This window comes from Perissodus microlepis, chromosome 12 (genome assembly GCF_051167445.1).
Source record: "Perissodus microlepis isolate ML-2025 ecotype Zambia chromosome 12, ASM5116744v1, whole genome shotgun sequence".
In the NCBI taxonomy this organism is placed as follows: Eukaryota; Metazoa; Chordata; class Actinopteri; order Cichliformes; family Cichlidae; genus Perissodus; species Perissodus microlepis.
This window is the reverse complement of record NC_140472.1, coordinates 29,696,095-29,717,611: the sequence shown is the minus strand read 5'-3', so window position 1 is coordinate 29,717,611 and position 21,517 is coordinate 29,696,095. Positions and strand designations below refer to the sequence as shown.

At 39.6% G+C, this 21,517-nt stretch overlaps 2 protein-coding genes across 2 annotated transcripts; both read right to left on the bottom strand.

Moving 5' to 3' along the window:
* Positions 1-7,720: 7,720 nt before the first annotated feature.
* Positions 7,721-9,992, bottom strand: LOC146376571 (transmembrane protein 17A). The gene is made up of 4 exons (XM_084947551.1): positions 9,547-9,992; positions 9,076-9,182; positions 8,599-8,712; positions 7,721-8,353 (listed from the first exon to the last, which is right to left on the bottom strand). Exons 1-4 carry the CDS (start codon positions 9,671-9,673, stop codon positions 8,033-8,035), a joined length of 669 nt encoding a protein of 222 aa, XP_084803677.1. The 5' UTR covers positions 9,674-9,992; the 3' UTR covers positions 7,721-8,032.
* A 43-nt stretch (positions 9,993-10,035) lies between these two features.
* Positions 10,036-13,374, bottom strand: selenoe (selenoprotein e). Its single transcript, XM_084947552.1, has 4 exons — positions 11,747-13,374; positions 11,447-11,523; positions 11,105-11,183; positions 10,036-10,396 (listed from the first exon to the last, which is right to left on the bottom strand). The coding sequence occupies exons 1-4, from the start codon at positions 11,852-11,854 to the stop codon at positions 10,253-10,255; spliced, it is 408 nt and encodes a 135-aa protein (XP_084803678.1). The 5' UTR covers positions 11,855-13,374; the 3' UTR covers positions 10,036-10,252.
* Positions 13,375-21,517: the final 8,143 nt, after the last annotated feature.

Below are 21,517 nucleotides of genomic sequence, written 5' to 3'. Positions count from 1 at the left end.
CCTTTATACTTCAATATATGTTAATGCTTATATAAAAAATGAAAATATCATCTGCCTTTTGTCTGAGTGAAAGAAAATTGCTGACAACAAAGATAAAGAACAGCTGGAAAACCTGTGCAGAAAGCAGGTGATATATGCAATTTCAAAACACGGTATTTTGTTTACCTGTCTGGCTAGTCTAGCACTAAGAGAGCCAAAGGGACAAATACCAGGTTGGTTTGAAAGTTTTGTTGCAGATTTTAAGCAGCATTTTTGCATTTTGCAGATGTGTTGTTAGCAAACTCACATCACACTGATTCCACTGGATCATATATCAAGGAAGCTTCTCCGCCTCATATGATTTGGGTGGAAATGTATTTGGACCAAGGTTGGATCAGCTTCTTCAGACCACAGATAATACCAATACTGTCAATATATTGTGCTGTGAAAATAGATTTAGCAATAAGAACATACCTGGAATTTTTGCCCTGATTCCCCATATCATCTTCAGCATCCACAAGAAGTTAGGCTGTTTCAGAAGAAATCAATAGATACATTTGGTTGAATATGGGAGCATGGGGGACTATTCATCGCATGATATTTGCCTTCAAATCTCAGATCAGTTATTTATGTATTTATTTATTCCCACAATGATCATTATTATGCCACCATTCCAAAAAACAAAACAAAAAAACAAACAAACCATATCACAGCTAATGCATCTGTCAGATCGTCTGTATTTATGTTTGTGTGTCAGATGGTGAGGTATTCAGTTGTTACTACAACACTAAGGGCAAGGAATATGGCAGGCAGATGGATTGCTTCAATGGTGTAGGTAAATATCATTTGTAATGAAAGAGGATTTACAAGGTTGGCAAATGTAAGAGTTACATTTTTCTGAGCAGTGAAGAGTGTTGGACTATCTAAAATTCACTATCGTCTTAGAAGATTTAAAGATCTACTCAGCAGACACCCTGCTGTAATCTTGGTTGTCGATAACCATCCACTCTCATCACATGTAATTCAGATGCAAACATGTACGGAAGGATATGAGAAAGAGCCATTTCAAAACAAGCAACTATTGCTTAGCTTCAGAGATGGGCAGTAACGCGTTACTTGTAATGCGTTACAATAATCTGATTACTTTTTTCAAGTAACGAGTAAAGTAAGGGATTACTATTGCAAAAACGGTAATTAGATTACCGTTACTTTCCCGTAGGAACGCTGCGTTACTGCGTTACTAAAACCGTGATTTTTTTGCGAGAATGTCTCATGACAGTGACACGCCGTTCGCGACAACAGCTGTATGGCAAGCCATTAGTGCCAAAAATCGCCACTTTCCTAACCCGTTTGGTTAAGAAATGGTGTAAAAAACGCCATTTAATTATTCAAAACGCCGAAAAAACCGGCGTTCTGTTCCGACAAACGCCGCTTTTTCCGCCAGAGGGAGTACCGGGCAGTGCCGGGATACTGCCACTGTGACCGGGTTAGCGTCATTAGCTCCTCAATCATATCAGGGAGCGATCTCACATTTACAGTGATTACAGGAAGGAGAGATGGTGTGTGAGGTGTCCTTCTCGGGAGACATCACCCCCGTTTCTTCCCTCACTGGGGATGTAGGGTCTGTCTGCCGGTATCGCAGCTGCAGGGCGCAGCGCTAACAGCTGATCCCTAATGTAAACAAAGGAGCCATGCACCGAGTGTCCAAACACGGGTGAAAAAAGTGGAGACAAAAGAAGAGAAAAGTCAACATAACTAGCACGAAGCGGTAATGCAAGATGGCAGGATCTGATTGCTAAGACATAAGTTAAAGGTTAAGAAAAGTAAAGAGGAAAATAAGAAAGAAGCTCAGAAATGAGCAGAGCTAGCTCTGCTCATTACCTGTTAGCTGCCATAACAGGTAACACAGTTAAGGTTTCAGAAAAAGTATTCTGTCGTTTGTTTGCTCGATCATGCCTTAAACACATCAAAATGCATAGTGGGAATATAATACAAGTGAATACTGTGACAAGCACTGGTACTGAATAGGCAATCACTTAGCAGCAAGGTGAATCGGTGATGCAGTAGTGTGGTCTGCACTTCCTCTTCTTTGATTGGGTGAAATGAGTTGAAAGTAATTGGATGAGGGAACCATGGGGAGTGCCCTGCATAATTTCAATAAAACGCCATTTTAAACGCCGTTACAGCTGGCACAGAACGCCGTAAAAAAACGCCGTTCAAAGATGCATAAAAACTGCGTTTTCTGCCGAGTGGCGTAAAAAACGGCGTTTCCGTCTGTCTTTGAACGGCGCTTTTTACGTCACTCGGATGGTGCGTTCAGGGCGCCATCCGAGTGGCAGAAAAAGCGGCGTTTGTCGGAACAGAACGCCGGTTTTTTCGGCGTTTTGAATAATTAAATGGCGTTTTTTACGCCATTTCTTAACCAAACGGGTTAGGAAAGTGGCGATTTTTGGCACTAATGGTTTGCCATACAGCTGTGTGCAGATCAACAATGGATCATATATCGAGTGCGGGAGAGAGTATGAGCGTGCAGCGTTTAAAGCGTAGAAGTACTGACCTTACTTTAAGTTTGATTCCATAAAAAGTGACAAAAACATTAGCGTCCGTTGTGCGTGGGAAGAAAACTTCTTTTTACACTGAAAAAAAAACGCTAAACAAGCACTGAGTGTGCTACGACGTAATGGGAAATTCACAGAGAAACTCGCCGATTCTTCAACTGACCGCTGCGGCTCACCTGCACCAGGGTAAACCTCCGCCTACCCCGCTCCTGCTTTACAGGTGAAAATAGAGCAACAGGACCGCTAGTCTTTGACTTTATTTATTTTCTGCTGTGTTTTACTTGCATCTATTTGAAAGAGTGAGTGTAAACACAAAAAATATCTTATTTTATGTGCTGGAATATGCAGAAAATAGGTTTAAATGTTAAACTAATTTATTCAAGTCAGAGAATGGTGCATATAATTAAATTTTTGCTTGATGCATAAAGTTAAAAGATTAAAGCTAATAAAACAAGTTAAAAAAAAAGATACTTTTCCATTTGATTACATTTTGTATGATGGATTATGCAGAAAAAGTAGAATTGGGCTGAAAGATCTATCGCTTTATCACCTCTTCAGGTTGTAAATCGTGTTTTTAATAAGTAACTAAGTAATTAATTACTTTTGAAAATAAGTAATCAGTAAAGTAACAGGATTGCTTTTTTGGGGAAGTAATCAGTAATTAGTTACTGATTACTTTTTTCAAGTAACTTGACCAACACTGCTTAGCTTGTTTTAAAAATCTTAATCTGGAAGTGAAGATGCTCACATTAGAGCACTGGGTCCTGCTTATAGGAATTCAGAGAAGAGGCAGCCAATCACAGGAGGGCAGGATTTATTTATTTTTTTACTTCTCTAATGGAATCCAGATATAACAATATAGAGCTGGAAATTAGTGTTTAGTAAGGCTGTTAAAAACAGCGCCCCTCGATTTACACTCAAGGCAATAGATTCTCCCATGTCATCAAACCCTCAGATTTAATACTGCTGCTATAGATAAAATATTCCATCTGTACTGTATGCTGAGTATCCGTTTAAACCACAGGGAGAAGTGAATTGCCCTGCCATTCCACTCACCCAGGTAATCAGACCCCAAATTGAAAATATCCAGCTGCCAATTTCAGTCCAGTTTCAATATTCCCTGCCTGCCAGTGTGATGTCGCGTTTCCTGCAGGCTGTAAAGGTGGAGACAATATAAGTGGCTTATGAATGAAATTTGAATTTCATGGCCCAGTATCATTTAGAGTCAGTAATTGAGCAATATGTGTCCTCTATAAAATGTATTCTGCTTATTCTGATTTGACTGGTGAAGCAGCTGGGTCATCACAATGGCATCAAATAACAGAACCATACATGTGTCTCCATCAACTATCATATTGCCCCTTCTTTGCAGACACTAAGGTCTAACCAACTGTATCTAGGAAAATGAATAAAAAAAAAACAAGATTGAAAAATATCCCAGAGGATTTACCACTGAGCCTCTGTTAGACGTTGTATATTTTTGAAAGAAATTCCCCTCAATTTTTAATGGAAACAGGTTACAGAGGTATAGCGGTGTGCTCTAGAGGAGGGTCAGCTGCTAATGTGCTATTTATTTAACGAGTCTTTAAAAAAAGGGGGAAACAAAATACAAGAAGGCTTCAGACAGTTAAACATTTTAATATTTCAAACAAGAACGTGAAAAAAAAGTGAGTAAAATTGAAAAAACAGTTTAAGTACTTTAAGTGTGTCGCAGTCTTCATAAGCCACACCTGCAAGTCCTTGTCCTCAGCTGTTTCTGAGGAATATTTCTCCTGAAACTTGAAGTGTTTTGAAAGTTCTTTAAAGGTTTGTTTTTCAGCTCCTTTTTTTTTATATGCTGGATTTGCTTTTCAAGTTGAAAATTTTATTGTGTGGCATTTCTGTCTGTGTAATACCTGAACCAAATTCAGTGCTGAATAGAGGTCCCAAACTTTTTTTTTTGCTTTAGCTTTTCTCTAATTCAGAAAGCAACACCAGCAGGGCTGAAGAGTTTTGATTGCCCTTTCAATACAAACCCAAGCAGACATTACCTAAACAACAGTATATTGAGCCTTTTTACTAAAGTATTTTCAGCCACAGAAGCATTTATTGTTTCATCACAACAAAAAAGGTTTATAGAAAATAATTAGCATAAAAAAAGAAACAAAAAAACCTAACGATTTAGTAACTGGTACTAACAACTTCTCATCATAATTTATATTGAAGCTGGACTATAATAGTCTGTGAGGGTAAGGCTCATTGTATAAGCACCTGGAACGGAGAGGGCAGGAACACTTCCAGGCATCTTGGCAGCACTGGCAAGCTCTCCACCATGAAGGATTACTGAAATAAGGCATAAGGATGTCCCTGTGATGTCTCGGATATTGCCTCCCGCTGGTGCTTAGCACAGCCTCGTCAGTCACATTTGTGATTACCTCTGAGCTGTACCCAATCATAATTAAGGTGATGACATTCTCACTAATGCACGGCTGACGATGAGCTATGCTGCTGAATTTTGGACACGACGGGAAGAAGAAAACTTTTGCAGAAAAGCACAAAAAGCATGAGGCAAGCAATTCGTTTAGTGAGACGAAAAAGAAAATGCAACAGGACTATTAAAGGCTATTGTTCGGTGCGTGCTAAAGAAAGGCAATTTGATGAGGGAAAAGGTGCAAGGAGCTGCTTCAGATGTGACCACTGTGTCTCCAGGGGGGTGATTTCTATTTCATTTCTTCCCCACCAGCTGAATAATCTCACTCTGCAGCACCTAATAGGAGTTCATAATTAAAACCAGATATATATAGAGAAGTAGGATGAACATGAAGTACTCTCTGGAGAATGGAAAGTCTGAACATGATGCTAAAATAAAGATGAAAACAGGACTGTTGTACTACATCCTTTAGTAACCAAAGTGAATGTTTTGTGGCAAAAATACATGCATAGAAAAAAAGCTCTTATTAATAGTTTCAGTCCACCTTTCCCCGTTTTCTCTAATCATTTTGTCCCTCTTTGACTTTACTGAGGAGAATAAAGACAATAAACATGATTTATGACTGTGCACATGAATTGACTTGTTCTATAAATCTATGAAGTAATACAGTAGTTCTTCTTTAAAATCTGACTCAAAACAGCATAGAGCCCACAATCAGCTCCTACTCTCTATAATTGTCTAGTTAATGTGGGAGGAATTCAAAGTAATGACAAATTACTCAAACTCTTTTTTTCCTAGTGCTGAAGGAAACAAATTTCAGCATGATCTGCACTGTAATCATTCAGCCAAACACAACGAATTCATGTACGGTTATTTTTATGACAGTGACTTTTAGTGTTCAAATGTCAAAGCATGAAACATGGTCTGAGGTGTGAATGCTGGAACACATAATCACAGCAGATGCATCACTAGTTCAAACAGTTGGGACTGAACACTACCCAATGTATAAAAACTGAGAAAAACTAATGGGTTCCAAGGTGCAGCTGGGCAGGCATGCAGGTGAACCTAATCAGGTGATGAAGTGAGAGACTAATGATACAACCCGGCATAAGTGGAGATGTCCATGCACGTTCCTATCAAAAACCTATGCTCCAACTTTCAGTTACACACACTCATCACCCCGCAAGTCACTGGTTAGACTTAAAAAAGAAAGATGCCGGAGGGTTGACATGGTAATTATTTCTTCTGTAGTCTTTAAAAGAATCCCCACGTAAACACTGTGTGTAAATATATTGTGCAGGTAGATGCTTACAAAGATGCAGGGACACGTTTTTGCATGTTTAAATATGGCCATAAATCACTTGTATGTGTGGTGCATATTTATGCTGTTGCAGATGACAGCAGCTTGTGTAAATTATTTCCTTTTTATGGGTTTGGATTCTGCTGCTAATAATAAAATCATGACTAAAGTTCTTTTTTCTGTTTTTATCAGTGGTTTACTTTATTTTGCTGTTGTGGTGGAAACACCACACCAAGCTGTTTCCTTAAACTCTCTAAAGTTACATAAATACAACTTATGGCTTTACAGTTTATGTTCAACTAACTCTTGAATTCTTAGGGAGGGGAGGGGAGGGGAGGGGGGGTTCAAATCCTTTTTTAAAAAATGCAGTAATATGCAAGCTTATGTTTAGGGTATTGTTTACGCATCTGCTTCTGCATACAGTGCATAATTTCCACCCTCTAAAGGTTTTTCTATTTCCTCCTCTCCATGAACCATGCAGCAACCACTGCAGCTTGTTGTTTCCTGAATGTAAAGTAGAGCGGAATAAGCATGTTGTATCACAGAAACTGTGTCTCTCAAGTAACCGGGTTCTTATCTGTTTAATGCACCACTCGCTAAATAATTTCTCACCAGGAAAGAAATATTAAATCACACAACAATGTTATTTTAAAAACCAGTCAGGCATATACAATGACAATTAGAACTAAGAGGTTACAATTAAAATGATGTTATTGATTTTCATGTATACTTGACTTGGAGTTAAAAACGATTAAAAAAAAAAAACCTCATTTCCGAATGTAGACAGGGCTAACCTTTAATTCTCTGCCAGAGGGTTTCCTGATCAGGACATGTGGTGCATAATAATCTATACTCATTGGACTTTGCAACACTGTCAGATGATCCCCCATCCCTCTTTTGGTCACTGACTGCCACTATGTGGTCATAAATATTTAACACAGTTCTGCTGCAATTCAGTTTACACTCTTTTACTGTACAAGGTTTAAAAAATTAGATTCCTGCAACCCACTTATCAGATTGTAATACGGCATCCTGTAGCCATGGCTGAGATAAATTAGAAACCTTTTTTATTGAAGTATCACAGTCCTCCTCCCAGAAATAGGCTGAAATATACCTGGGGAGAGACTCAACTTTTCTTGTGGGCAAGAAGGTAATCTGCCTTGGCAAAATAATTCCGTTCCACCAACACTACAGCCTCCATCATCCATCATCATTAAGAAAGGAAAGGAAAAAACGGAAACACTATAATACTGATGAAAGCAGCCACAAGCACTGTACTGCTGTGTATTTCTGATCTAATTTTATTGTTTGATGGTGTGTTTTACCTTACTCCCCTGTAAATGTGTCACTCCATGACAGTTTGGCTGATGTGGCATCAAGTTTTGACATTGAGGCTTGGGCTAAAATGTTGTTTTTCATCTTTTAAAAACAGCAGTAAATGTCAGAATGTGGCATCAGAGTTAGTATGTGATTTTTATTTTATTTTTCAAAGGTCTGTCATTTTATACACCATCAAAAGTCATACAGAAAGATCTGGGACACCCAAATTTCAGCACAACAGTGGCCTAAAAAGTTCTGAATGCTATGCAGTCATAATAAACGCAGACCCGCAGAGCAGAGTTTTACAAAATAGGTGGTTTCTAAATGCTTTCTTTTAAATAATAAATGAATGCTCACACTCATGGTTTGGCAGCTGTTGAAGATTTTCTGGAAAGTTTCAAACAATGTGGTTCCTACAACACTAGATTTGATACCTATGTTATTATGAAAGGATGGATGTTTGCTTTAATTGTAGATATCCTGGGTGGCTGACACTGGCAGCACACTGCGGTGATAAGAAAGCCCATACACTGGGCTTATGCCTGTGTGGTGGAAGCTCTCCACCTTGCCAAGCTGCCGCAGATGGAAGAGCAGGGTGAGCTTTCGGGTCATGGTTCTAAGTGCCAAGAAGGAGGCCAGGATCTGGGCGAGCAGGAAGAGGAGATAGAGGGCGTGGACAGCTCTCTCCAGAGGCAGGATGATAATTCCTTCATCGGTCAGGAAGAACAGCAGCACTGGCAGCTGGAACATGAAAGACAGGAGCCAGAAGGCTGCCAGCTCTGGCACCTGATGACAGGGAGGAAAAGAGAGAAAATTTGGGTTGGCGCGCACAAACGATGAAAAGATGCAGCAGTCATCCATCAAGTGCTCTGGTTGAATCCACATGAAAGCAAAGACACACATTCACTAAAACTCAGTAGGCACTTGTAGCCACAAGCAGGTAGAAAACTCAGCAGTTTCCTCCTCTGTGTTTTTTCAGGGTCCATAAAAGAGCTTCATGTAGTTCAGTGCAAGATATAAATTTGAAATACCTTTTCTTTGAGGTTGCCAGTGTAGCCCAGATAAAGTCGAACCACTTCGATGACTGTAAGTAGGATCATCCCAGTAATGAGCAGAGCCTGATAGTACCCAGGAAGATAGTAGAACTGGCAAAAGTGAAGGGCTGTAATTAATGAACATGATCAAGGAGTGTGTGTGTGTGTGTGTGTGTACACACAGGCATGTTAGATTTTTATGTAAACTTTTTTTTCAAAATATTGATGAAACAAGTTTTATTTTTCAAAAAGACAGTGGATGTTGAGTTCACTGCTTTTGCCTCTTCTGAGTTTATGTGAGGAGGCTTAGAGTTCATTTTGAAGACACCACTAGATGGAGCCAAAGTCAAAAGTTTTCCAGCTGATACACTGGGCTTAATAAATAGATTCGGTTCATCAAAACCTGAACTGTTGACTTCAAGAGGAATACTTCTATTCTCTTGTGTGTGTTTCATGGACTAATTTGGCACTAACCTTTACTTCCAGCATGAACACAGCTGAAAACCACCAACAGGGAAAATAAAACATATTGAAATACAGGAGCATTTGAAGGGGGAGGTGAGAAACCAGCTCGTTGACCACTGCAAGACAAATAACAGTGCACAAAACATTAAGTTGAAAAACTGAAGTGAAATTTGACCAAACGAAGAAAAACCTTTAATAGCTGACGTTACAACAGATCTAAAAAGAAGCAATCTGAGTTTTAGGCTTGAAAACATTTTTGTTATTGACCTTAACAAACTGAAAGGATTCTTTCTTTCTTTCTTTCTTTTTTTTTTTTTTAAGCAATCCTTGATTATGCACACTGTGATTTACTTAAGAATTAAGTCATAAAATGTCTTGTCCAATCTCTGCCTTTACATTCTCCAGTACGAGATAGCATTGTGCTGTATAGTAAACATATTAAACTAAAGTTCCAAACAGTCTTTGGAAGCACAAACTAACCAGATGCATCCTCTTGCTCCCTGGTGAAGTCACTGTCTGCTGTCCTGTTGTTTGTGAACACAGAACCTCCCATAGACACCAGACCCAGCGGCAGGTTTTCGGGAACAGGCGAGTAAAACACAGGCATTGTTGACAGAGGTGGTGATCATGACAGAGCCAAGGAGTCAGGAGGTTTACAGTTCCAAAAATATGTTTTCAGTATCCGTTGCTCATTTTTGTCTTAAGTTAAACAATCGCACAATACCAGGCTAGAAGAGATACAAGTGGACACATAAAGGCACATGCTGGCAGACGCTACTGCTAATCTGATTATTTTGAAGGAGGCGGGCTGAAGATTAGCCTGAAACAGTTGCATGCTTACTTGAAGTTAGTGTCCATCTATGATGATAATTTGATTTTCTAATTAGGGAATTCAGCAGATACTTAAACTTTATAGAGATAAAGTTGCACGTACTCTTTGCAGTATGTTTGAAAATTCTACATTCTTTGTACACATATTTAAAGCGACAATTCACTCTGGCAGGTTTTGGTGTATTTTATAGCCTTTTTATTTAAATTCTGCAGATAAACACAATGACATAACACTCTGCTCAATGCACCCGGCCAGCGAGTCATCAGAGTGGTGCCTGGCTTATTTTGGCCTTTGGGCCTCACTCGTCATTATTGTGACCATGGTGCAGAGACAGAGTTTGGCCACAAGGTGTCATCACAGCTCGTCCCTGGGGGCGCGCAGGGGAAAATGCTGAAACTCCTCTGGCACCTCTTCCCCTTTCTTGGACCTCTTGTAGAAGCCGAGTGAGTCTAACAAGCTGCTGATCTCGTCTGCCTTCATTTTCTTCACAGAAACAGTCTGATCCACACACACATACACATACACAGGAGGGCAGACATGTTTGGTTCACAACGTGGTTAAAGGCAGTAATGCGTTGTATATTAGCTGTATATGTAGATATAACATGATTTACTAAACCCCTGTTTTTACTTGGAAGTGTTTAGCCACTACAGATTTAGAGGATCCAGCTATTTTTTGTTTCTCTTTACCTAAAGTCAAATTATAATCTCCCAGAGAAGCCACATTAGAAAAACTTTAGCCTCTAAACAAAGCTTTAGATGGAAAATTTAAAAGGCTTTACTCAAGAAAGCAGTAATACCTGGCTCTTTTTCGATGTAGGCCAGCATTAAGAAAATGCATTTTTATTGGTTTTAATGGAGAGGCTAATTGGGCAATAACTGCAACAGGGGGTTTTCTACCCTGGAAAAATAACTGGCATGTGAGAAGTGCTTTCAAGGCACACAATTTTCAAAGTCACATCAACTCTCCTGTCTCGGTACAAAAAATATTGCTCCATTCTCAGAATCCCAAGTTCATATACTGTATGTATTTATTTTTAACTCTCATTCAAGTACATCCTCTTTCTTGGTATCTGACAGATGATCTGATATCACATGAAGTAATATCGAAACTTTCCCACATGAATCCCGTTTGACATTCTGACGGTCTCTTGATAAGCTCCATTACAAGGCAGCGGAATAAAAGGTCCCTGTACTCACTTCTCACCTTAACAATCTCATCCTTTTCATTGTAGAATATCAGACGGGGTTTCTTCTCTTCCGATGAATCATATTCCAAGTTGTGGCTACACAGGAAAAAGCAGATCAAGGGAAACAGGTAGGAGGGGTTGTGAAGAACAAGGCATATCCATCTGTTTCGCTATTTTTAGGCTCACTTAACATGATTTTTTTACTTGGAATGCTCACAGAGCTGGCACTGAACTTGGCAGCTTGCTAGGAATACTGTTTTGTTTACAAAAGAGGTCATGAGAAAATCAGTAGTGATTTTTGTGGAAAGCTCACAGCTTAGCAAAGAATCCTGAGGAACATGAAAACAATACAAGGATACTATAAAGCCATTCGCTCCATGAGAAAATGATAGAGCTCAGGCATTTTCTTTATGCTTCATCCGACCACACTGGGAGCCTGCAGGGATGACAAGAGACATTTGTTAAAACAGCATGAGTGTACATATCTCATTCTTTATGTGATCAAAGGTGACAAAAAAGGTGTCACATTACAGCAGAAAATAAACTGCCATAACAGCACAAGACCTATCCATCACCATGCACACTATTTCCTCACTTGTTTTTTGAATATTATGTGTAGATTTAATTTTTCACTTCACAGGATTTTGCTCTATACTTACCAGCAGTTTAGCTCTGGCTATAACGAGCTTTTCTTCACCTACTGTGTCATTGTTAGCTTCGGATAGCCTAAGAGCGAGGGTAAGAGTAAGCACCAAGAAGGTCCACATTTTTACTAGATGGCAAAATCTTTAGCTCCTTTTTCTGAGTTGAAGCACTGATAAGTGACCCTTTAATACTCTTGGACAGTTTTTTCAGGGTGGACAAGACCATGGCCACATCTGTAGGGGAGCAATGCACACCTGGGCTGAGCTGTTAATCTCACTTTTGTGATTTTCTGTCATAGATTGTGTGTTAGTATAAGAATTAGGCTGGTAGCTTACCAAGTAGGTAACCACCACATACTTATTCAGCAACAGAGTTAGCTGTTAGGGTGTTTTTCTATATGTCAAAGGGGCCCCCAGGTTTATATTTTATAGTTTCTTCCAGATCAAATGTCATTGGGGGAACACAGAACATCTGCACTCTTATCATTTTTTCCCATGCAGTAAACTTGCAGGTGGTTAATGGTCACAGAGAACCACATGTTACTACCGACTCACTCCCCCAATACAGCTAAACTGGTTCATGACTAAAAACTTCATGAAACCATCTGCCATCGCAGGAATAAGAACATGACAATGTTAGCCTATGATCACATTCACATCTATGGGCAATTTCAAATAACTGATAACCCCAACTTGCACTTCTTTGACTTGTAAGAGAAAACAAACCCCACCGAAACACACAGAAAGGCCTCCACATGTCACATTTTTTCCAAGTAATGTAGCTTTATAATTACATTTACATGGAAGACGAATATAACCGCTAATAGAGTAAAATATTAGAAAGATCACTGAGTGTACAGAACTTTTCAATGCCAAATATTGAGTATATTTGCTACAGATACAGTACAACTTTTTGCGCTATTTGGGGGCAGCAGCAAAAATTCTGATATCCATCCATTCAATCTGATGTGTAAAAGGTTTCACAATGCAACTGTCTATGCATATGTTCAAATGACACAGAGAAAAATTCTAATTTACAGCATGTAAAAGAAGTATTGAAAACATCACCAATTTTCTGAGTAAATATATTTCTAAAGCTGCTATTGGCATGAAGTTCTCATCGAATGTCATTAACAACCCATCAAATCCACACATGCAAAGAAATCAAATCATAGATGTCTAGAAATTATGTCTAATAATGAGAAAAGACGCAGGGAAAACATATTGAATACATTTACTGAAATGTATTTCATACTTTGTACAAAAGCCTTTGTTGGTGATGACAGCTTCCTATAAGAAGAAGCTACATTGTTTGCCTACTGTATATGAAGCTGCATTGCTCAGGTGTGACACTGGCCCATTCTTTCACACAAAAACAGTCTGCATGGGATTTGGTGATGTGTTCAATACTCATTTTACCTGCTGTATATGCAGTTTTAGCCACTTTGGGATTGTATGGAGTCTTAATACATCCTTTTATCTGTGACAGGCAGAGTAGCTGCCTTACCCTACTTCCAGTCATTGTACTAAGCTAAACTATCACCGTTCAGTTCTGGAGCTTTACTGCACAGACATGACGGTGTTAGGGATCTTCACATGTAACTCTCACCAAAAAAGCTATTAAGTATATTTTCTAAAACATCTGACTAATCCATTAAGTCTCAGCGATATCCTTTTATTCTGCATTGTTTAGGATTTTGAACAGAATGTTTCTCTTGACACACATTTGTTAAGTCATATTTTGTAAATCCTGCAGTTATGTAGCTGAACAAAACACTAGCTCTGTTCTGATCCATGAAAGCAGTATATGGCTTGTTCCCACAGTTTTTTCATTCTGACTTTCCCTTTTCTAACTTTCTTTCTATGCAATGTTTAATTCCATTGTGCTCTCTCTATGAAATCAGGCCTTGTGACAGCATAGCACATTTGCACTGTGTCAACACCCTGGGGGGAAGAAAACATCTCGGCCCTCCAAGTTTACTCTACTGCTTTGTATTGTGCAAAACTCCAATTCATTAGGTCACCATAAGAGGGCGGTAACACCCACACTTCCTGGCAGTTTGGCGGGTAACGTGTACTTCCAAATCCTAGCCACAGACAATTATGTTTCCAACAAAAATAAACCATTCCTGCCTGGAATGCTGAAGCAAAAACCATCTTGCTGTCTCTGTCTTTTCCAGACACAGAGCGTTGCAGCTCAGAGTCTTGCGCTCTGCATGTACTGTTTGGGATTATGTGTCAAACGGCAATAAAACAGTCCTCTTTTTTAACGGGATTTCCTCCCCTTGGCAGCTGTTGTAAATCCACAGGCTTGTACACTTGCAGCAGTTTTACGTCTGCATCTTTGTATTGTACTGTTCCAGGTCTCTCTTTCACAATGAAAGTTGGAAAAGAAGTGAATGAGGAATAAGAATTTTGAGAAAAAGGATGGCTCACATGAAAAAGAGAGAGAGAGAAAAGCACACAATGAGCAGTGGGGGTGGGGAGAGCTTGCCGAGGCTGACTCCTCAGTCTATACGTGTGGATGCATACCATATGTGTTCACAATCAGCATGTTTCAGCTTACATCACATGGTGCATGCCAAAAGGGGGCTGTTGTTATTATTACTCTGCTGACAAAGGGGAAATACAGTCATTAATAACTGGAAGGTTATGGAGCTTAGACGGGAGATGATGAAAACATTTACAAAGTTCGCACTGAGCAACTTTTTCCAGTAGGAGTTTTAAAAATTGCAACACTAGCAGCTGTTAAAAGATCAAAAGCTACAACACCTCACTGCAATCCTCCCTCCTTCAGAAAGCTTGTTATAAAGATACACACTTCCTTTTTCTCCAAAGCACCGGATGTTGCCTACCAGCCGGCAACCAACAATTACTCTGTGTGTCTGTTCTCTTATGATGTGGACAATTATTTGTGGGTGTTTGTGAGAAATGTTTGACTCTTGTGTCTCCTCTGTGCTCCAATGTTAATATCTATAAGTATGTTCAAGAATAAGCAAAGTCGATGGTTAAAAATGTATCTTGATTAAGTTCTAAACGTTTAGCTCTCTGTCTTTTCTTGCTCTCTCTCTCTCTCTCTCTCTCTGTGTGTGTGTGTGTGTGTGTGTGTGTGTGTGTGTGTGTGTGTGTGTGTGTGTGTGTGTGTGTGTGTGTGTGTGCTTATCTGTCTGGTGCCGTGGGGCAGCTGCTGCAAAGTCTGATGTCTGCCTGCCTGCTGTGCTCGAGTCAGCTTATAAAAGAGAGGCAGCATTGAAGGAAGTGAAGGAGGATGTGGAGGACTTTTAAAAAGATTATAATGCTAATGAGTGTGCTCCACTTCAAACATACAATAACTTTGCTGTACAGTAGCATCAAATAGTTTGGCAGAACTTGCTCACCACGATGCTTCTGTCATTACCGCTGGGCAGCTTAACACAACTTAAAGGTTCAATTTAAAAAAATATAAGCGGGAATTAGGAAATAAAAACAGGAGAACCTAGGGAAATGTCTATGCGTGACAGCAACTGTAAGCAAATTTACGGCTCAAGGGAGTCACCGAGTTTGATTTAGCTTGTGGTTTAGCTTGAACCTACGACCTAAAATAAGTGGCTCCAATTTTCTTCACGCAAGGAGGCCACAAAAAGCTGTGTGAAGCTGCCGGCCTTGGCAGAGAATCTATCTTGTACAGGCATGAAATACAAGGACGGTTCTTGGAGCTTGTTCGCTGCGTGATGGTGAAAGTGAAATAGGATGGCTGCTTTTCAGTAAGAGCTTTTTTTTGAGTATTTAATACCTGATTAATTGTTTACAAGTTGACAATGACTGTTTTGAACAATGTACACTCTCTGTGTAGATAAATGATTTTATACAAGTAAACTGAATTAAACTTTCAAGGATGTTTACTGAGCAGCTCAACTTTAATATACTTTTAATAAGACATTTTGAATAAAAATGCTCTGCAAATGAACATTTTAAATAAAACAGTGCAGTATTTAGAATTGTAAATACATGCAGCTGTAACCCTCAAAATTCTGCTTCACTGCAGAGGTAATATAAAACAATATTAAAAATATATAAAATACAAAGGCCATAAAGAGAAGTGATTACTTACTGTATAATATTACTTTTCAAGCACACAAAACTTTAATGTGAGATTCATTAGTGTTTTCTGTTTTTTATAAAGTCCATCCATCCATCTTCATCCGCTTTATCCGGGGCCGGGTCGCGGGGGCAGCAGTCTAAGCAGAGAAGCCCAGACCTCCCTCTCCCCAGCCACCTCCTCCAGCTTATCCGGGGGAACACCAAGGCGTTCCCAGGCCAGCCGAGAGATATAATCTCTCCAGCGTGTCCTGGGTCTGCCCTGGGGCCTCCTCCCGGTGGGACATGCCCGGAACACCAACCCCAGGAGGCGCCCAGGAGGCATCCTTGTCAGATGCCCAAACCACCTCAGCTGGCTCCTTTCGATGTGGAGGAGCAGCGGCTCTACTCTGAGCCCCTCCCGGATGGCCGAACCTCTCAACCTATCTCTAAGGGAGAGGTCAGCCACCCTTCGGAGGAAGCTCATTTCCGCCGCTTGTATCCGCGATCTCGTTCTTTCGGTCACTACCCACAGCTCATGGCCATAGGTGAGGGTAGGGACGTAGACCGACCGGTAAATTGAGAGCTTCGCTTTTACACTCAGCTCCCTCTTCACCACGATGGACCGGTGCAGTGTCTGCATCACTGCAGCCGCCAAACCAATCCGTCTGTCGATCTCCGGCTCCCTTCTCCCATCACTCGCGAACAAGACCCCGAGGTACTTGAACTCCTCCACTCCTTTTTATAAAGTCTCATTTTTTATTTTTACATAAACTAATTAGTGAAGTCTGGATGTGGTGATAGATTATAGCCTCAGCAAAGCCAGGATAACTGTTTTGTTTGTTTTCAAGTAAAGGACAGATACGATTGTGCCTTTAATCTTCACATCTAACTCAGAAAAGGTTAAAGCATAATAAGCATGTTTAGCAGAAAGCTGAACTACTTCTCTAAGTAGCCACAATGACTTCACCCATTTCTGGAACAGATTGGCATTGTGGGCATTGCCCTATTTTGCATTCCACTGATTTATTTATTTTTCCATTAGATAGACTTGGCTGTATTTGGACATGAAGAAGAAACTGTGAGCAACACTTGAAACGTGACTGGGGGAACATATGTCTCTCCTCTGAAGAAGACAGCTAGTACACTCACTGGAAGGAGTGACCTTAGCTAATGACATCTTATTGACATGTGGGGAAAATTACTTACAATTTCATGAAGCAGTTGACTGGGACTATTGAATGGGAGTCTATTTGAAATGGTGGCATTGCACTTCAAGACATTTCCATATTTGCTTCACTTAGCTGACTTGGTTACATCATTAATGAGCGCTCTGTCACCAAATTGCTATCCCATTATTTATACCTAAAACAGTGTTTATAATTTTTTTTTTAACATATAAACTATACACTTATACAGCTAAATTAGCATCTGCCTCATTTGTTTCTTAAATTAGAAACAGTTTTGCTTTTTTCTTCACTCCCCTTGATTTGTGGTGGTGTTACATACAGGACATATTAGTATCCTGGATATTGGTGATTCTATGAAGATTCAATCATTCCTTTCATGAAAAAGTTCTGTGATGCATCAGGGGGAAAGGGTTCATCTAAACACCATCTGGTTCATTAGATGGGATGATGAAAGCTTAAAAAACATCCACACCTGCAGAAACTCAAACTCCACTGGCAGAAAATGGAAATAAAAAAGCTGAAAAACTGCCAACACTGTTTGATTATCTGTCAAGATAATAACACCATCGTTTTTTCTCTCTGTGTTTTTGGATGCAGTCATTTAAAGATTTGTTTAAAAAAAAATCCCATGTGATGGATGATGAATTCCTTGTGTATTTCGTGTAGCCTGTTGGTCACGGGTTAAGTGCTGAGGTCCCACAGTTTGGGGTCAGGTACCGTGACAACATCTTCACTCATCATGGGCATGAATGTTATAGCCATGGCTTGTAATACGTTTTTTGAATTATTTGTTTTCTAGAGTGGAATGATTGTACAACACAAATCTTTTAAAAACAAGAATTGAGTGCACACTTTTGAAATTATTTAGGATTTTCTCAAATCCACAGAAAGTTTAAAAGTATACATACGGGCTCAAATATGCACACTTGGTGCTGAACTTTCTGGTTGTCTGTTAATAGCCCTCAGCTTTGTCTTGTTTGTGATTGTGATTGGCTACAATTATTAGCTTTTTTTGAGAGCACTCACTGGATTGACCAATAGGCAGGACAATGTGGGAAAGTCCAAGAAAATATGAACATGAAAGCAGAATTATACATTAAGAAAACTAGGAAGGTCTCTTAGGACCATTTCTAAGAAAGTGTAGATTCAAAGTTCATCAGTTCAAACAACTGTTTGCAAATACAAGTTATGTAGAAGTGAAACTGTTAGTGAAGAGCTGCATATGGTTTCATATTCTTCAGACATTTCCCCAAAATGTCTGGCAGTCCAGATGAATTTGTTTCTGAAAGCTCTTTCTTTTATTTGACAAATGTCCAAAATACAACTAATTTAGTCGAAATTTAATAAATTGAGTCTGTATTTGAGAAATGCAATTTTGCATTTCTCTATTCCTTGGTTTCAGTACAGAGTCTTTTGAAGTGATTAAAAGAAAAGTAGAGCTGAGTTGAATATCGTCTTGGAATTTCCTGTGAAAACTATTTTCATTGGTTTGTTGGAACTGAGAACCACTGTTGAGGCAAATGGAGCTTGATTAATTACTGAAATGCTACAATCATTATTTGTGACCTTTCTATTTCTTGAGTTTAATGGACAGTCCTGTTTTTGGATGTACTTTGGACACAATCTTTGAGACATGTCTGCTTTTACAACGGCAGAGACATTTTGCTAAATATTAGTGGGGATATCTGCATATATTTGAGCTTGTGTGTGTATATATATATATATATATATATATATACACAATCCACCTATGTGGATTAGAGAAAATGAATAAGAATAATGTCTTAAAGACATTTAAAATGTATACTATACAAACATCATTAAATACCTCATATTTCCATGATATTCATGCCCAGGATGACTTTATGTAAAGCTCTGAATACAACTTTATTCAAACTGGTGTCCTTGAGAATAATCATTCTAATTTGTCACACAGTGTTGTGTGTCTGACCTTGAATTCCCTCGAGGGGGAGAAATCAAAAACAAAAATCCTTGTGGAGGTCAAACAAATATCACACTCCCAAAGCAACAAAAACATCATACTGTTGTCCTCTGTAGTAACAGACAACTGTGTTTACGATTTAGCAACAATAACACATTTTCAAGAATAAAGTACTGAGAGCTTTTGGAATTGTAAGTAGGTCAAGTAGGTATATTTTCACAGACGGTCCCTCTTGTATTTGCATAATTCAACTGGAAACCAGATAAGGTGATAGATGGTAGCGGAATCATGACTGATGTGGGAAATGGTTTGTCGTGGAGGTGGGAAATGGGGGTGAGGGTGGTGAAAGGATTTGCCCCGATCAATGTCCAGTTACTAGCCACATCAGAGGAGCTGGTGGGCAAGCAAACAGCAAGCACTGCTCCCCTCCCTCTAATCTGTGCCTCAGTAATCAGAAACACATGGCTCCCTATAATGACTCCACTGTTGTCCCATGAAGTAGAAGAAGGCTGTAAGGGTCACATATGTGTGTCACCTATGTGTATACACACAAGCACAAAGTCAGAATGATGGAAAATATACAGCTAACACTTCCTTTCACATGCCAGCTAACTGCAGCCACATAAAGTAAATAGATCCTGACATCCATTTAGGCGAACATTTCTTTCTTTTTTTTAGGTTGTTGCTAAAGTGTGTTTATCCAACTGGATAAGAGTGGTGCCAGTATCAGTGACTTGGCCTCTGACTCACAAAAACAAAGATGTCATAAAACAAATCTGATGTGGGTTGTAAAATGGGAAAATGTTTCTGCAGGGTACAGGCCTGTTCCTGTGACTGCATTTACTTAAAAATGGAGAGAAAGCATCCCAAACAACAAAGCTGTACAGTTTGTTGGTCACAGACAGGACTGATTGTCGGGACAGCTGGGGTTCACTGCACAAAAACATAAACCATCTGTTTATTTTCCTTGGGTTTGGGCGGACACAATGGGTCTTGTGCTCATTTTCCATCCCAGTATCTCTTTTTTTGCGGCTCTATGATGAACTGAGTAAGCAGTGAGGGGAAAAAAACCCAAAAAATTTTGGGTCAGTCTGTGGAATTATGTGAAAGCTGAAACCCCAAACCATATTATGAAGTCTGTAGTCCCACTTTACTGCTCAGGTAGTGGATAGATGGGACAGGGGGAAGGGGAGAAAGGGGAAGGAGTAATTGAAGGAGAAGGAAAACAGGCTATGGGCACAAATACAAGAGAAGAAGAGCTTGTGAAAAAGAAGAAAGAAAAAGAGAACAAAATGAAAAAAAATAAAAAGAATCTGACTGATCTGCTTTTTATTAGCCATCCAAACCATTTCCCCTAATATGCTAGTTCCTTTAAATTATGCTGACAAAGGGGGAAAATTCAGGGCAATTTGAAGTCCCAGACAACTGTTTGCACACCCTTCCATGTGAGAGAAGAGAAAAAAGAGTAAGAAAAATCTCCATCTGGACAGAGTAAGAGAGAGGCTATGGATCAATTATATTTTGCACTATTTATACTGGTTGATTTTTTCGCAAATGAGTACGAATAGTGCGTGAGGAAAACCGCGTGTGTCTTTCTGAAGTTCTGCCGCTGCAGTCACGATGCATGCACTGAGCTCAAAGTAGCGTGGAAAGTGTCAGATAGAGCAAATGGGTTTTCACACTGACTTAAAGAACAATACTGATATGTTAGTATATCCCAAACTGAGCCTCATCCAGTTTCAACTCTCTTGACCTAGTTTCATCACTTTACCAGCTTGTCTAGGCATCTATTTGGGAGGTCGGCTTGTTGTGCGGTTGCTCTTAATTTGTGCATTAAGAGCGGCCTATTTTAGCTCTGAGCCAACGCGTGGAAGTTTTGGGTCTATGATAATGACAGTCTTAAATCGCAGAGTATGTAGATGTCACTGGAAATCTATAAACACATTTGATGCTGGTGCCCCCCCTGCCTCCCCACTTCTGGTTGCATGCTGACCACAGTCTTCAGTGGTTTTGGCTCAAGAAAAGCACCAGCTCCATTTCCAGTAAATGTCATTTCATAGTTACTGCATTTCCACAGGGCTGAGAAACAACATTTAATGTGTAAGAAAGACTGCAATTAGACAGTGTTTCTCGCAGACAGCCTGTCGACAGGGATAAGAGACGGGGGAAAAAAGACCATTTTTGAATCTCCTCTGGCTACGTCTGATGCAATGGATCAGCCAGGGGAATGACAGAATTTGAGAAAAATCGTACTACAGCAGACACAGTAATGTCAGACATTGTTTGAACACTTGAACAAAGAGCAACTGTTCATTTGAACTTCAATCAAACTTTACATCACACCGAGGTTTTATAAGAAATAATTTGTGCAAAGTTCATGAACCGTGTTCACACCGTGAACATTTCAATATCAGATTTTCAAAATCAAAAGAGAGATTTGCATAGAATATTCTTTTTCTTGCCTTTGTTTCTGGTGCATGCCTTTGCATGGAGGCGATACACGTCTCTTTACACTGAATACTTCTTACTGAACCTAATCCACTGTCCTGAACTTACGCGGACAGTGAAAAACGGCTCGTGACTCAGGCCATGCTTGAA

Bases quoted from the DNA above. Each gene is read 5' to 3' on its own strand.
- LOC146376571 (XM_084947551.1), bottom strand. From the start codon at position 9,673: ATGCCTGTGTTTTACTCGCCTGTTCCCGAAAACCTGCCGCTGGGTCTG. The intron at 9,183-9,546 runs GTTAGTTTGTGC...TTTGTCTTGCAG, and splicing joins GGAGCAAGAGGATGCATCTG to TGGTCAACGAGCTGGTTTCT. The intron at 8,713-9,075 runs GTTAGTGCCAAA...CACTTTTGCCAG, and splicing joins TGTTCATGCTGGAAGTAAAG to TTCTACTATCTTCCTGGGTA.